At 38.2% G+C, this 15027-nt stretch overlaps 1 protein-coding gene across 7 annotated transcripts in view; it reads right to left on the bottom strand.

Annotated features, from left to right (window-relative positions):
• Positions 1 to 15027, bottom strand: part of MORC4 (MORC family CW-type zinc finger 4) — a 59822-nt gene that overhangs the window by 15139 nt on the left and 29656 nt on the right. For 4 of the 7 annotated variants that reach the window (XM_081565376.1, XM_081565379.1, XM_081565381.1 and 1 more), the window contains 4 exons: positions 7478 to 7576; positions 3309 to 3437; positions 894 to 962; positions 465 to 516 (listed from right to left, as the gene is read on the bottom strand). In XM_081565376.1, the coding sequence (XP_081421502.1) occupies positions 465 to 516; positions 894 to 962; positions 3309 to 3437; positions 7478 to 7576 (349 nt within the window). The remainder of the gene's footprint in view (positions 1 to 464; positions 517 to 893; positions 963 to 3308; positions 3438 to 7477; positions 7577 to 15027) is intronic. The other 3 variants (XM_081565378.1, XM_081565380.1, XM_081565382.1) reach the window with 1 other exon arrangement.

The raw sequence follows: 15027 nt of genomic DNA, 5'->3' as shown, positions 1-15027 counted from the left end.
AGAGTCTTTATAAAGCCAGCCAGCCTGAAAGCAGGGAGTGGGGAAAGGACACAAAGAACCACCCCTTCTTCCCAAGAGGAAAGCAGAAAGGAGTCACCCGTGAATCCTGGAAGGAAGGAGACTGAGGAAAACCAGACACTCAACAGGAGCAGCCTGTATGAGGATGCAACATAACCCTGAATTCTCTGTGACGCTGAATGTGACATTCACATTACCCATAATCAGTACTGAATCCAAATCTGGGCAATAAATGATTTGCCTCTTCTATTTTTGGTGATCTGAACATCAGTAACAGCAGATCAAAGCAAAATCAAAAGATCCAGTCAAAAAAAAAAAAAAAAGACCACCAGAACAAATGGCTTGTTATTTCTATGTAGCTTTCAAGAGTGCTGCTTTCTTCAACCTATGTCCTCTGTTGGGGGAAATCCTGTGTGAGGAAAGGAAGAGGGTGGACCATCTCTCACCTGGTGGCTCTCATTTTCTGTTGGTACCTTCTTCTTCTCAACAGTTTGATCTCTAGGAGAATATAAAAGTGCTATTTAGTTCACTCATGAGCTGTAGATTTAGGTTATAACATTCCTTCTAAACTAGAAACAGTGTGAGCCTTGTCGAGTAGTTAAGAGTTCCTTCCTGGACTGTGCTACTGAAGAGAGATTTCAAATGCCCTATCAAAAGAGGGGTAGGGTGGGGGAGAGGGAGAGAAACTGGAGCCAATCTCTAGTTGAGACATTCAGGAGATGATTAGAAAGAATAAAAAACTGTAAGAGCAGAGAGGTGAATAGGAAAATCATTCAAAAAATCATCTCTCTTCTCAAAATTCCCATCCCATTAGGAAGGGTCAGGCTCCTCTATCAAAGGATACAGACCACCACCTCGGGTAAGGTATACTCAACTGTTTCTTAGCTCTGTTCAAGTACAGGTCTTCATCAATGAGTTCTTGTTCCTCTGGAACAGAGCACCTGCTGCAATACATAGAAGAAGTTATCTTTTGGAAAGAAAATGTGCCCTTGACTTTCACCCTTCATTTTCCTCACAAGTATGACACGGCAGATTAACCACCATCTAATATTCGAGAGTTCAGATCCCACGCACATTACAAAATGTGTGGGCAGGTTACCAGGTAGGAATTCTTTTTTTCAATGCATACCATATCATCATTTTTGGTGCATATAGCACCGTTCTCCCAAGATACTCAAAGTACTTGACAGCTATAAAATTCATATGATGGTAGAGAGCGTGAAGCATAATCTCTATTTTTACACAGTGAAATTCAAGTATAAGAGAGACTTGCTTGGACTTCTATAGAAAGAGAATATCACTGAGACTAGAACCTAGGTCTCCTGCCTCTCATGTACTCAGAAAGCAATCCCCAAGGTACAGGCTAAGCAGGAGCATCCATAGACTATGTGATGATCCATGAAGAGAAAAATCAGAGGCTATGATAGAGAGCAGCACGAAGGGATGAGGAGCTGACATTGTAAGAGAGATAGAACAGAGGCTAGCAAAGAAGAGAAAAAGAGGATTTTACAAATGAAAAGATGTTTGCTACATGTAAAGCATGAAGAAGAGAATTTTAGGAGTACAAGCTGAAAGAAGTACTAGAAAATGTATTCAGTGGACAAAGGCAATCCTAGAAAGAAGGAAACAGAAACTAATAATAACTGGAAATCCTATGTTATATCCATTTTATTAGGGGGCCAAGTGTCCTGGAAGGTTATATCTCCTGGACTAAATATAAACTGACAGCATATACAGAATTTGAAAACGAGACTTCTAAGCACGCAGTCTCACATCTTAATCATACTGCCCTAAGAGGTACTTAGGCACATCTTTAGTCTATGGGGGAATCCTTGCTTATTACAGAACTGGACTTCATTGTTTTTTATTTCCCCCATTTTAAACGTTTTTTTCCCTTAAAAAGCATACTCTGGTTTAGTACCTTTTTCTCTATTAGCATTTATATCGCAGAAAAAAGTTAAGAAAGTCACAAGTGAATTGAAACAAACTGAATTATTATTATGAACCTATGTTACTGAGTCATATAAAAATATTTGTTAAACTGAAATGATGTCCATGATGTGAGAGTTTGGACAATAAAGAAGTCTGAGAGCCAAAGAACTGATGCTTTTGAACTGTGGTGTTGGAGAAAACTCTTGAGAGTCCCTTGGACTGCAAGGAGATCCAACCAGTCCATCCTAAAGGAGATCAACCCTGAATATTCATTGGAAGGACTGATGCTGAAGCTGAGGCTCCAATACTTGGTCACCTGATGTGAGGAAGCGACTCACTGGAAAAAGACCCCGATGCTGGGAAAGATAGAAGGCAGGAGGAAAAGGGGACATCAGAGGACGAGACAGTTGGATGGCATCACCGACTCAATGGACATGAGTTTGAACAAGCTCTGGGAGATGATGAAGGACAGTGAAGCCTGGCATACTGCAGTCCATGGGGTCGCAAAGAATTGGACACGACTGAGTGACTGAACAACAACAAATCTAGATGTTAGCTGCTTCAAGGAACATATGAAAGTGAAAGTGTTAATCACTCAGTCACGTCCAATTCTTTTTGACCCCATGGACCGTAGCCCACCAGGCTCCTCTGTGCATGGAATTCTCCAGGCAAGAATACTGGAGTAGGTTGCCATTTCCTTCTCTAGGGGATTCTCCCAAAGCAGGGATCAAACCCAAGTCTCTTGCATTGCAGGCGGATTCTTTACCATCTGAGCAATGGAATATTAGAAAGACAGACATGTAAACAATCTAAATTGACTGTACAATAGGTACTTCAACAGATTCAAGTATAGGAAGCATATGAAGAAAATTGTCAATTCAACCTGAAATATAAATCCCTTGTTCTCAAATAGTTTACAGTCTCTTGAAGAGCTCAAATGTATACATATGAAAAACACCCCCCAAATTCAAACAGTACATGAACAAATGTGAAGAATTAAATACTACAGACAGCCAGAGTAAAATCACTGTAAACTACTGTCAACAGGAGAAGTATCACACAAAATATTTCTGCTTCCCAGACGATATGATCAGATGGAATACAGAAAGTAACTCTAAGCAAGTGGAATGACAGTATCAAGTCATGGAGAAGGGAATACATGCAGCATGTGTGGGGAAGAGTGAAGCCACAGGCCTGCTAAAGCAGAAGGCCTGTGTTAACATACGATGAATAGGTAAAGACCAGTTAGCACAGGGCTTGAATGCCAGGCTGAAGAGTGTGGACTTAAGATGAAAAGTGATTTAGAACAGAGACAAATCAGGACTTATCTCTGGCATAATACTGAGTCTTAACCTCACCTGCACTTTGGGTTGGAATTATAGTAGCAAAACCATCTTGCAGGTAATGTGGATGGATCAACCATGCCAGGAAGCCTCCTCCACTTCAGACACTCATCACACTGTACCCATGTCTGGTCAGGAATCTTCCTGAATGGAAGAAAACAAAAATATGACTGTCTATATTCTAGCTCTATACTCTTTCTTATATTAGAAAGGCTATATTCTAGCTCTATACTCTTACATTAAAAGGTATACCCTAAAATTGAAAGAACTGAAAGAAAGAATTGAATATGAAATGTGTTAGAAATGTTCTAGTCTAGGTGTCTAAAATGTATAATCTTAAACGTTACAGATAAAACAATGATAGAACTAGACCAGATATGGATATGAAAACAGTAATCAGTATTAATGTGGTAAGCCACCAAATTATAGAGGTCGACAGTACTTATCCTGGAACCTTATTTCTTGAGTAAACAAAAAGATAACTTTAACTCTAAAATTTATTAATCAGCAAAAATTATATATATATTACAATATTACTAAAAAATAAAACCCATAGAATCATTTTATTTGCTTCTATCCAATCCCACGATGGATTTGAAATGCATCTGTGAGAATCATTGAAGCACTGTCATTAAAACGTCTCCTCTATTTCCCCACAGGCTCCCTAGTCCTTTTTTCCCCTTTCAAAAAGTATTTGTTTATACTTAAATCAAAATTTTATTAGATAGATATTCCCAAAGTTAATCTTAAAAAGTAGCATAAATTTGATTAAATTTTGTAACTAGAAAAAGTGGCTCCAGTCCAACAACTGGGTTATTAACAGAGAATTCTTCCAGAATTCTACTCTTTTAAAAAATTTGTGGCTGCACCCTGTATTATGTCAATTCTTAATTCCCTGACCAGGAATTGAACCTGTGTCCCCTGCACTGGAAGACAAGAGTCTTAACCAGTGGACCGCCAGGGAAGTCCCCAAAGCTCTACTCTTAAAACACATACTCATTCCCATCTTCTTCAGGAAATGTAACCCAGTCACCTACACCTTGGAGTAAACGTGTTTCCCTGTAAGAGGAAATGATTCATATATAAGAGACGTAGCGTGCATCTAATATGTGAAAGGCAGACCAGACTGGGAAGGGGGAAGGCTAGAGAAAAGACAGAGAGAGGGTAGAGGGGCATCTAGGGCCAATTTGAAAAACATGTAATTTAGCCTAGGACAAATTCTGTGTATGTTACATTTATACTGCTCTAATGCTAGACAATTCAATAGAGTGATATGATTCTTTTATGTCTTAGTTCAATATTTTTCGTATCTTTTTAAATTGTGCTTTTTTTCTAGTTATAAAAGCAATATAAGCCCATATAAAAAAACATAAAATACAGAAAGAAAAATAAAATGTACCAATAAGTCTACTACTCAAACACAATGTCTTCTTGTTTAAAACTCTGTTTTAATGAAGAGAATCCATACACATTCTTGGATATACAGCTTCCTATCTCCTAGCTATAGGCTGCTCCAGCCTTGCAACTCTAAACTCCAAGCTCAGGCCTGACCTCTGGTGTCTATATATTTCTGTACAGCCACTGTTTTACTTGAGGCTTCCCTCATAGCTCAGTCGGTAAAGAATCTGCCTACAGTGCAGGAGACCCGTGTTCTATCCCTGGGTCAGGAAGATCTCCTGTAGAAGGAAATGTCAACCCACTCCAGTATCCTTGCCTGGAAAATCCCATAGACAGAGGAGCCTGGTGGGCTGCAGTCTATGGAGTCACAAAGAGTCGGGCACGACTGAACAACTAACACACTGTCTTACTTAGAGCCAGAGAAAGCAGTTTCAGCAGTAGTGCAAGGGGACAGAAAAGGTCATATTAGCTTTGGTTTTACATGCACACACACAAAAGAGTCTCTTGCAGAAGCATGTCAATATTACTCTCTCGGGAACAAGCATTAGAGACAGTAATTCTCTACCTTATGGTTACATGCAGACCATGGTAGATCCTCCCACCCAGGCAGACAGAAGAGGCTTTTTGTGTGCAAGCCTAAATAGGCAGCTGAAGGGGCTATGCTATATTTTTCTCATTGCATCCTTCCAGAAGAGTGTTGTGGTTAAGAACTTGGGTTTGGGGGCCAGACTGCCATATTTGAAAACTGGATCTACCACTTTCTATTTATCTAATTTTGAACAAGCTACTTAAGCTCTTAGTGTATAAGTGTCTACATTTGTAAAGAAGTAATAATATCATCTGCCTATCTCACAGGATTGTTGTGATGGTTAAATATGCATGTAAAGAACTCAAGCCAGTGTCTGACAGGTAAGTACTAAATAATCACCATTATGCTTCCAGAAAAGGCTGTATAACATATATACACACACTCCATCAATATATGAACATCTGTTCCATTGCATTAATCATTCTTTATTTAAAAGGCAAAAAAGATATCTCATCTTAATTTGCATTTCTTTGAAAACCATGGATATTGGACAGGAATCGAGATCTTTAGAATCAGATACAGTGATAGTCATACAGCAACTATGTGACATTGAAAACAAAATTTTATTTTTCTTTTCTTTTTAAATTTTAAATTAATTTATTTATTTTAATTAGAGGCTCATTACTTTACAATATTGTAGTGGTTTTTGCCATACATTGACATGAATCAGCCATGGGTGTACATGTGTTCCCCATCCTGACCCCCCCTCCCACCTCCCTCCCCATCCCATCCCTCAGGGTCATCCCAGTGCACCAGCCCTGAGCACCCTGTCTCATGCATTGAACCTGGGAAAACAAAATTTTATATCAAACATTTGATGATTTCCATTTAAAACACAGTGCTTACCCCCAAATGAACTTTCAACACTCTAACCTTTGTTTTGATGGTATAACTGACTGTGTACATGTTGTCACACATTCTGCACTCTGTATTATGCTTCTTTCCTGGCCTCCTGAAGCATTTCATCCTGATCCACCATTCTCTATGTAATTTTGTGTCTTAGATTCAGTAAATTCTACATTTTTTCCTGATATGTTGGGTTCTCTATTTCTATTCTCAAATTTCTTGATATGGTTCCAACAATGTTCATTAGAATAAAAAGAAGGGAAGTTTGCTAATATTTCTGAATGCCTACTATATGCAAGGTACTGTGCTAAAAAGGTTAGGCCTTCTAACTTAACACATTATTGGCTGGGGATTTTTGCAGAAATTAATACCTGTGGCTGGTGATTTGTTATGTAAGTGAATACTGATATGTCTCCAGTCAAATGTAAAGTAATTATCCTCCAATTAAAAAATAACATTCGGGTAACAAAAGACATATTAATATGTCTCTGGTCAATAATGAGTTAATATATTCAGAGAGATGAAGTGACTTACTTACCTAAGCTCATCCAACTATTAAGAATCAGATTTAATAGAGAACAGACTCGTGGTTGCCAAGGCAGGGTGGGGGTGGTGGGTGGGGTAGGGGAGGGAAGGAATGAAAGTTTGGGATTAGCAGAGGCAAACTATTATACATAGGATGGATAAACAACAAGGTCCTACTGTATAGCACAGGGAACTATATTCAACATCCTGTTTCAACCATAATGGAAAAGAATATGGAAAGGAATATGAAAAGAATACGCATATGTATAACTCTGTCACTTTGCTGTACAGAAGAAATTAATATAACATTGTAAATTAATTATACTTCAATAAAATCTAAAAACAAACAAAAAACTAACAGACTTTTATCCATGATTTAATTTCATGATTTTTGCCTAATTATTTGGAAGTAGAGAATACAACAGTCATTTATTTAGGTTTTGAAGTAATATTCATAACATTTATAGATCTTATGACCTGAAAACAATTGTAATACATTAGATAACATACAGCAAAATTTTAAAAAAGAAGTATATATAAATTTTCAACCAAGGAGTAGCTGATTCAAATGGTCATCATCTTCCATTATATTACACTGACGACAGGATAAACTGACAATACTAAACTCGTCATATTTATGATCCAAACCACACAAGTGTTAAACCAGAAATGAAGAGGTTTAGAGAATGATGAAATTAGTACCTGTGATTTCCTGTTTTTAGTTAATTAAACTTCCTTATATGAAAAGCATCATCTTATCTTATTCCTTCCATTTGCCCTATAGATGTTACCCCTAATACTTTTATATCCTAAATTTACTACTCACGGTATCTGCCTGACTATGGCCGAGGTCTCCAAATTCTCTTGGGAGGTCTTTTCCTTCCAATAAGCATTGAGCTTCTGGCCAAGGGCATTTATTGTCAACCTGAAAGCAAAAGAAAGAAGCATGTCAATGTTAAGAATTTGCTGAATAATTTTGTAATCTTTAAGATGCTCCCACTTAACGGAAACCAGCCATTTAGAATATTCAGCATAGGTTTGAACATCTACACTTCAAGCAACTAGGATGGGAATCTACTGCCTTTGTAAATTACATGTCAAAATGACAAAGTTCATAATGTTGAATAGTCACTTTGGTTGAAAAGGTAAGATGGTCAGTTCAGTTCAGTCGCTCAGTCATGTCTGACTCTTTGCAACTCCATGGACTGCAGCACACCAGGCTTCCCTGTCCATAACCAACTCCCGCAGCTTGCTCAAACTCATGTCCATTGAGTCAGTGATGCCATCCAACCACCTCATCCTCTGTCGTCCTCTTCTCCTCCTGCCCTCAACCTTTCCCAGCATTAGGGTCTTTTTCAAATGAGTCAGTTCTTCGCATCAGGTGGCCAAAGTATTGAAGTTTCAGCTTCAACATCAGTCCTTCGAATGAATATTCAGGACTGATCTCCTTTAGGATGGACTAGTTAGATCTCCTTGCAGTCCAAGGGACTCTCAAGAGTCTTCTCCAACACCACAGTTCAAGAGCATCAATTCTTTGGTGCTCAGCTTTCGTTATAGTTCAACTCTCACAGCCAGACATGACCACTGGAAAAAACATAGCTTTAACTAGATGGACCTTTGTTGGCAAAATCATGTCTCTGCTTTTTAATATGCTGTTTAGGTTGGTCATAGCTTTTCTTCCAAGGAGCAAGTGTCTTTTGATTTCATGGCTGCAGTCACCATCTGCAGTGATTTTGGAGCCCCCCAAAATAAAGTCTCTCACTGTTTCCATTGTTTCCCCATCTATTTTCCATGAAGTGATGGGACCAGATGCCATGATCTTAGTTTTCTGAACGTTGAGTTTTAAGCCACCTTTTTCACTCTCCTTTTTCACTTTTGTCAAGAGGCTCTTTAGTTCTTCTTCACTTTCTGCCATAAGGGTGGTATTATCTGCGTATCTGAGGTTACAAGTCCTAAAAAATACTGTGTTCTCCACATTTTAGAATCACAGTGAGGGGAAATGACATTAGAGACAACAACAGAAGACTACACTGCAGATAAGTAGTTGGGGAGTTATTCAACTGTCAGATCACTACACGTAAACAATTCAGAACCAAGTTCAAAGTCAGAGGATCAAATACTACAACCTATCTATTACAAATCAATCAAACAGTAACTTAAAACATGTCTATATAGTTCTTCTTTATCCAAATGCTGCTCACAACAGTTAACAGCAGCAACAGGTAACAAAGTCCCCTTCAACCTTCTATGACACAGCTGTTAGTAGGAACCATGTCCCAATTATGGCTCTTGCCCTTTCTCCTTTATCTCTCTTCTTAAATGAACAACAGCAGACCCAGGGTCAAACAGTATGATGTGTAGAAAATCTGAATTTTACTTTGAAAAACTGGTAATTTCTAGTGACTAATTTCTGTTTAATTCTACAACTCAGGATTACAACTTAATGTACAGCTGTGCATACATACTTGAAATACTACAAATTTAGTATTTTTTAAAAAATCTCTTGACTCCCCAGATAACTCCCCAAAGATTTTGTAGACCTTTCCTTAAGAGGAATTCTTCCTTAACTCCACCTTGCTCATATTAGATTCTGACTACACAGAGGAGATTAAATGAACTTTCTTATTAACTCTTATTCCCCCCATGACCTACCAATATACCTACCTCTATATTTATATTCTTTCCTGAAGTCACAGATAAAGAATTATTTCTTGTTTTCTATTAAAGTTTTATTTTAAATCTACTTTTAAAAAATATTACAGGGGGTTCCTTGTTGGTCTAGTGGTTAAGGATCTGCCTGCCAATGCAGAGGACACCAGTTCGATCCTTGGTCTGGGAAGATCCCACATGCTGAGCAACTAAGCCCATGCACCACAACTACTGAAGCCCACATGTCTAGAGCCTTTGCTCCACAACAAGAGAAGCCACTCCAATGAGAAGCCTGTGCACTGCAATGGCAAATGAAGCATAGCCCCCACTTACTGCAACTAGAGAAGACCCACGCAGCAACGAAGATCAAGCACAGCCAAAATTAAAAAATAGTTAAATAAATAAAAAAGATTCCATGGGATTCTGGAAATGTGGTGGAGTAGGAGGCAGGAATCTGCCTTCCCATAAAGACAACATTTACACTGGCAGAACCTGTCTAATGTAACCATTTGGAATTCTGGAGTCTATCGAATGCTTGTAATTTCCAGGGGACTGCTTGGATGATAAATTGGGAAATCTCAGCTCTTAGCACAGTAGTAGTTACCCATCTCCTACCCCAGCCCCATGGCAGATGGCTATGCACATGTTTCAAGAGTAGCTTGCAGGAACCAGGATAGGCAAAAAGGACCTCTCCCTCCAAATATTGGGGATCTGTGCTCTGATCTCTGTTTGCTGCTTCTGCTCACAGGATCATGTAATCCCACGGTAACCCCAAAGAAAATAGATATAAATATACACAAAAGGAAATGAGAAGAATTTAAATGTTTTACTACAAAAAAATCAACTAAACATAAAAGGTGACAGTAATACAGGAGACGAAGGACAAAATATAAGACATATAGAGAACAAACAGCAAAATGACAGACATCCTTTCTTATTGGTAATTATTTTAAATGTAAATGGATTAAACTCTCCATCAAAAGACAGAGAGATGGGTAAAATGGGTTTTAACAAAAAAGCCGAAATATATGCTGTCTATGTGAGACTAATCTTACATACAAAGACACATAGTGAAAATGAAAGGATAGAAAAGGATATTCCCTGTAAATAATAACCAAAAGAGAGCAAGGGTAGCTATTTAATATAAGTATCAGACAAAATAGACTATAAATTGTAAGAGCTAAAACACTGAAGCAACCTGTGTCCACTGATGAATGAATAAGCAAAGTATAGTACATACTCAAAAAAATATTAAAAAAAAGGAAACAGCCTTAAGAAAGTAAATTCTGACATATGTACAACATAGATGCAACTTGGGGACATTATGTTAAGTGAAATAAGTCACAAAATGAGAAATACTGTGTGATTTCACTTATGTGAGGCACTTAGCATAGTCAAATTCATAGAGACAGAAAGCAGAATGGTGGGAATAAGGAGTTATTGTTTAATAGGTACAGAATTTCAGTTTTGCTAGGTGAAAATAGTTCTGCAGATGGACGGTGGCTGTAGAGTTAAGGGAGTTAGAGAAGGCGAGGTTCAGAAAAAGAATGAGACCAACACTTTACAGGAACAGATCACCTTTAATGAGGTGAGAAAGGGCAGCAGTCAGATTAGTGAGCTGCTGCACTAACCCAAGAAAAGAGTAAGTATATATAGGCATATATGTGGAAATCTACCGTCTTAAGGGGGCCTGTTCTTCTCCAATGTTGTTTGGAGTAGTAATCTCTTAAATGGCTGGGACAAGGAATTCTGGAGATTGGCCAGAGGCTGGACCGGCTGGGAGCTGGATGTAATCAACCTTAATGTCCATTTTTTTCCTTCGGGTGAGAGAGTTCTTTGTTTTGCGTAGAATGGTAGGGAGGATCCGGAGGGGAGTTGTAACTCCAGCCTATTTTGAGCCATGTAACTTTCCTTCAGTGGTGATGGTTGCATAACAATATGAATGTACTTAATACCACCAAACTGCACATTTAAAAATGGTTAAGATGGTAATGTTATGTGTATTTTACCACAATTAAAAAAAGGAAAAAAAGGAAATAGATTATATGGTCATCAGGGGTTGGAGAGGAGGGGAAATGAGGAGTGATTGCTAATGGGCAAGATGTTTCTTTTGAGATGATGAAAATGCTTTAGAATTAGATCGTGGTGATGGTTGTACATACTCTGTGAATATACCAAAACCACCATTTTTAAATGGTGACATTTATGGTACATGAATTATATCTCAATCAAACAAATAAAAATAAACCTCTGTGTGCTTGGGCAAAAAATATTGAGGTGAAATTTACACAGAGTAAAATTTATCTTTTTAATGTGTAGTTCTATCAGTTTTAACAAATGCACAGTCATGTAAATATTAATACCACCTCAATCAAGACACCGTTATCATGAATTTTGAAACTCCATTCCTTCTTGCAAAAACTTGGTTTGATTCCACTGTTCTATTAATCTCTTTCCTTTCACTTCCCCAATCCTGGTATATGTGGACTATACCCACCATCTTCTCTTCATACTCCTGTCTTAATACTCTACAATCATTGTCATTACATGAAATTGTTCCTTTTCCCAATCTCATTATTCTATCTGCCAATATCTCAGTCTACTAAATTTGAGACTTTAAGTGACCTTTGAGTCTTCCTCTCCTTTATTTTCCTTATCCCATTATTAATATATTACCAAATTTTTAAATCTTTTTTTCATAGTATCTGTCATATATTTCCTTTTTCACAGCAGTCTTATTTCAGATCTTCACCTCACACCTAGATTACTCAAATAGTATATAATTCTTCTTTTTAACCTATCCTGCACCCTGTTTCCAGGTTTATCAACTGATATAATTCATGTAAAGCACTTTATAAGCCATAGAGCAGTATATAAGTATTATATTCTTAAGACAGAATTATTTCAAGTCACCCCTCTATTCAAGAATAAACAATGAATTCTCATTGCCTAAAGTATCAACTACTCTAGCCAACGTCCCTCTAAGACAGAAGTTCTCAAACTGTCTCGGTTCATGGTACCTGTAGTGTCTCAAGTTTTTCATGGCACCCTTAGGTCTAAAGAAATATGTACTAGTTCCATTTACTATTAAACAGTTATGTACAAACACTAAGTATGGACTAAAATGTAGTGGTCCATCTTAAAATATATATATATAAAAATATTTCTATTTCAATCTTAAATAGCCACAATTACTTATAATGGAATGGGTATGCCCGTTGGATATTGAACAATTGCTCAAACCTTGGAATCAAATTGGACACAACATCCCTAATTTCTTATTCAACACTGATTTTTTTGTGTATTACTTGCTTTTTATCACAGTAATCACAAAAAACCCAGATTCACAAAGATACGATATAATCAAAACTAATTAAACATTTTTATACCGAGAAGTGTGGTGTTAGCATAACAAATACCTAAAAATGTGGAAGTGGTTTGGAATTGGGCAGTGGGGCAGAGGCTGGAAGAATTTGAAGAACATTACACAAATTGCCTGGATTGCCTTGAATAGACTGTAGAAATATGGATGGTAAACACCCCACTAGTGAGCGCTCAGAAGTGAAGATCATGATAGGAAAAAACACAAACTTCCTCAGAGTATATCTAAGTCACTGGGAACAGATTGTTAGTAGAATTATGGATGTTAAAATTGTTGCTGGTAAAGGCTCAGAAGGAAATTAGCAACATGTTATTAGAAAACTTGAGGGAAGGTATTCCTTGTTATGTAGTGGCAGAAAGGCAGAATTGGATCCAATACAAGGTGGAAACAGAACTCCTAAATGACAAAACTGGACATTTAGTTGAGATTTCCAAGCAAGGTACTGAAAGTGTGGTCTAGTGGCTGCTTGCTTACACAAAATGTGAGAAGAAAGAGATAAACTGAGGGAAGAACTGTTCAATAAAAAAGGAACCAGGACTTAATGATTTTGGGAAGTCTCAGCTTATTCAGATTACAAAAGATGCTAAAATGTAAAGCCAAGGCAGTGGCTGGACAACCTTTTGCTAATATCTTAGGAAGTACTTGGATGCAATCTCAAAAACGACAGAATGATCTCTGTTCGTATCCAAGGCAAACCATTCAATGTCACTGTAATCCAAGTCTATGCCCCGACCAGTAACGCCAAAGAAGCTGAAGTTGAACGGTTCTATGAAGACCTACAAGACCTTCTAGAACTAACACCCAAAAAAGATGTCCTTTTCATTATAGGGGACTGGAATGCAAAAGTAGGAAGTCAAGAAACACCTGGCGTAACAGGCAAGTTTGGCCTTGGAGTACAGAATGAAGCAGGGCAAAGGCTAATAGAGTTTTGCCACGAGAACGCACTGGTAATAGCAAACACCCTATTCCAACAACACAAGAGAAGACTCTACACGTGGACATCACCAGATGGTCAACACCGAAATCAGATTGATTATATTCTTTGCAGCCAAAGATGGAGAAGCTCTATACAGTCAGCAAAAACAAGACCAGGAGCAGACTGTGGCTCAGATCATGAACTGCTTATTGCCAAATTCAGACTTAAATTGAAGAAAGTAGGGAAAACCACTAGACCATTCAGGTATGACCTAGATCAAATCCCTTATGAGTATACAGTGGAAGTGACAAATAGATTTAAGGGACTAGACCTGATAGACAGAGTGCCTGATGAACTATGGACAGAGGTTCGTGATATTGTATAGGAGACAGGGATCAAGAAAATCCCCATGGAAAAGAAATGCAAAAAAGCAAAATGGCTGTCTGAGGAGGCCTTACAGATAGCTGGGAAGAGAAGAGAAGCGAAAAGCAAAGGAGAAAAGGAAAGATATTCTCATCTGAATGCAGAGTTCCAAAGAATAGCAAGGAGAGATAAGAAAGCCTTCCTCAGCGATCAGTGCAAACAAATAGAGGAAAACAACAGATTGGGAAAGACTGGAGACCTCTTCAAGAAAATTAGAGATACCAAAGGAACATTTCATGCAAAGATAGGCTCGATAAAGGACAGAAATGGTATGGACCTAACAGAAGCAGAAGATATTAAGAAGAGGTGGCAAGAATACACAGAAGAACTATACAAAAAAGATCTTCACAACCCAGATAATCACGATGGTGTGATCACTCACCTAGAGCCAGACATTCTGGAATGGGAAGTCAAGTGGGCCTTGGAAAGCATCACTACGAACAAAGCTAGTGGAGGTGATCGAATTCCAGTTGAGCTATTTCAAATCCTCAAAGGTGATGCTGTGAAAGTGCTGCACTCGATATGCCAGCAAATTTGGAAAACTCAGCAGTGGCCACAGGACTGGAAAAGGACAGTTTTCGTTCCAATCCCAAAGAAAGGCAATGCCAAAGAATGCTCAAACTACCACACAATTGCACTCATCTCACATGCTAGTAAAGTAATGCTCGAAATTCTCCAAGCCAGGCTTCAGCAATACGTGAACCGTGAACTTCCAGATGTTCAAGCTGGTTTCAGAAAAGGCAGAGGAACCAGAGATCAAATTGCCAATATCCGCTGGATCATCGAAAAAGCAAGAGAGTTCCAGAAAAACATCTATTTCTGCTTTATTGACTATGCCAAAGCCTTTGACTGTGTGGATCACAATAAACTGTGGAAAATTCTGAAAGAGATGGGAATACCAGACCATCTGACCTGTCTCTTGAGAAACCTGTATGCAGGTCAGGAAGCAACAGTTAGACCTGGACATGGAACAACAGACTGGTTGCAAATAGGAAAAGGAGTACGT

Source organism: Giraffa tippelskirchi, chromosome X, assembly GCF_054371585.1.
Source record: "Giraffa tippelskirchi isolate mGirTip1 chromosome X, T2T-mGirTip1v1.2.pri, whole genome shotgun sequence".
Lineage (NCBI taxonomy): Eukaryota > Metazoa > Chordata > Mammalia > Artiodactyla > Giraffidae > Giraffa > Giraffa tippelskirchi.
The sequence above is the reverse complement of the archived record's forward strand: the minus strand, read 5'-3'. Positions and strand labels throughout refer to the sequence as shown.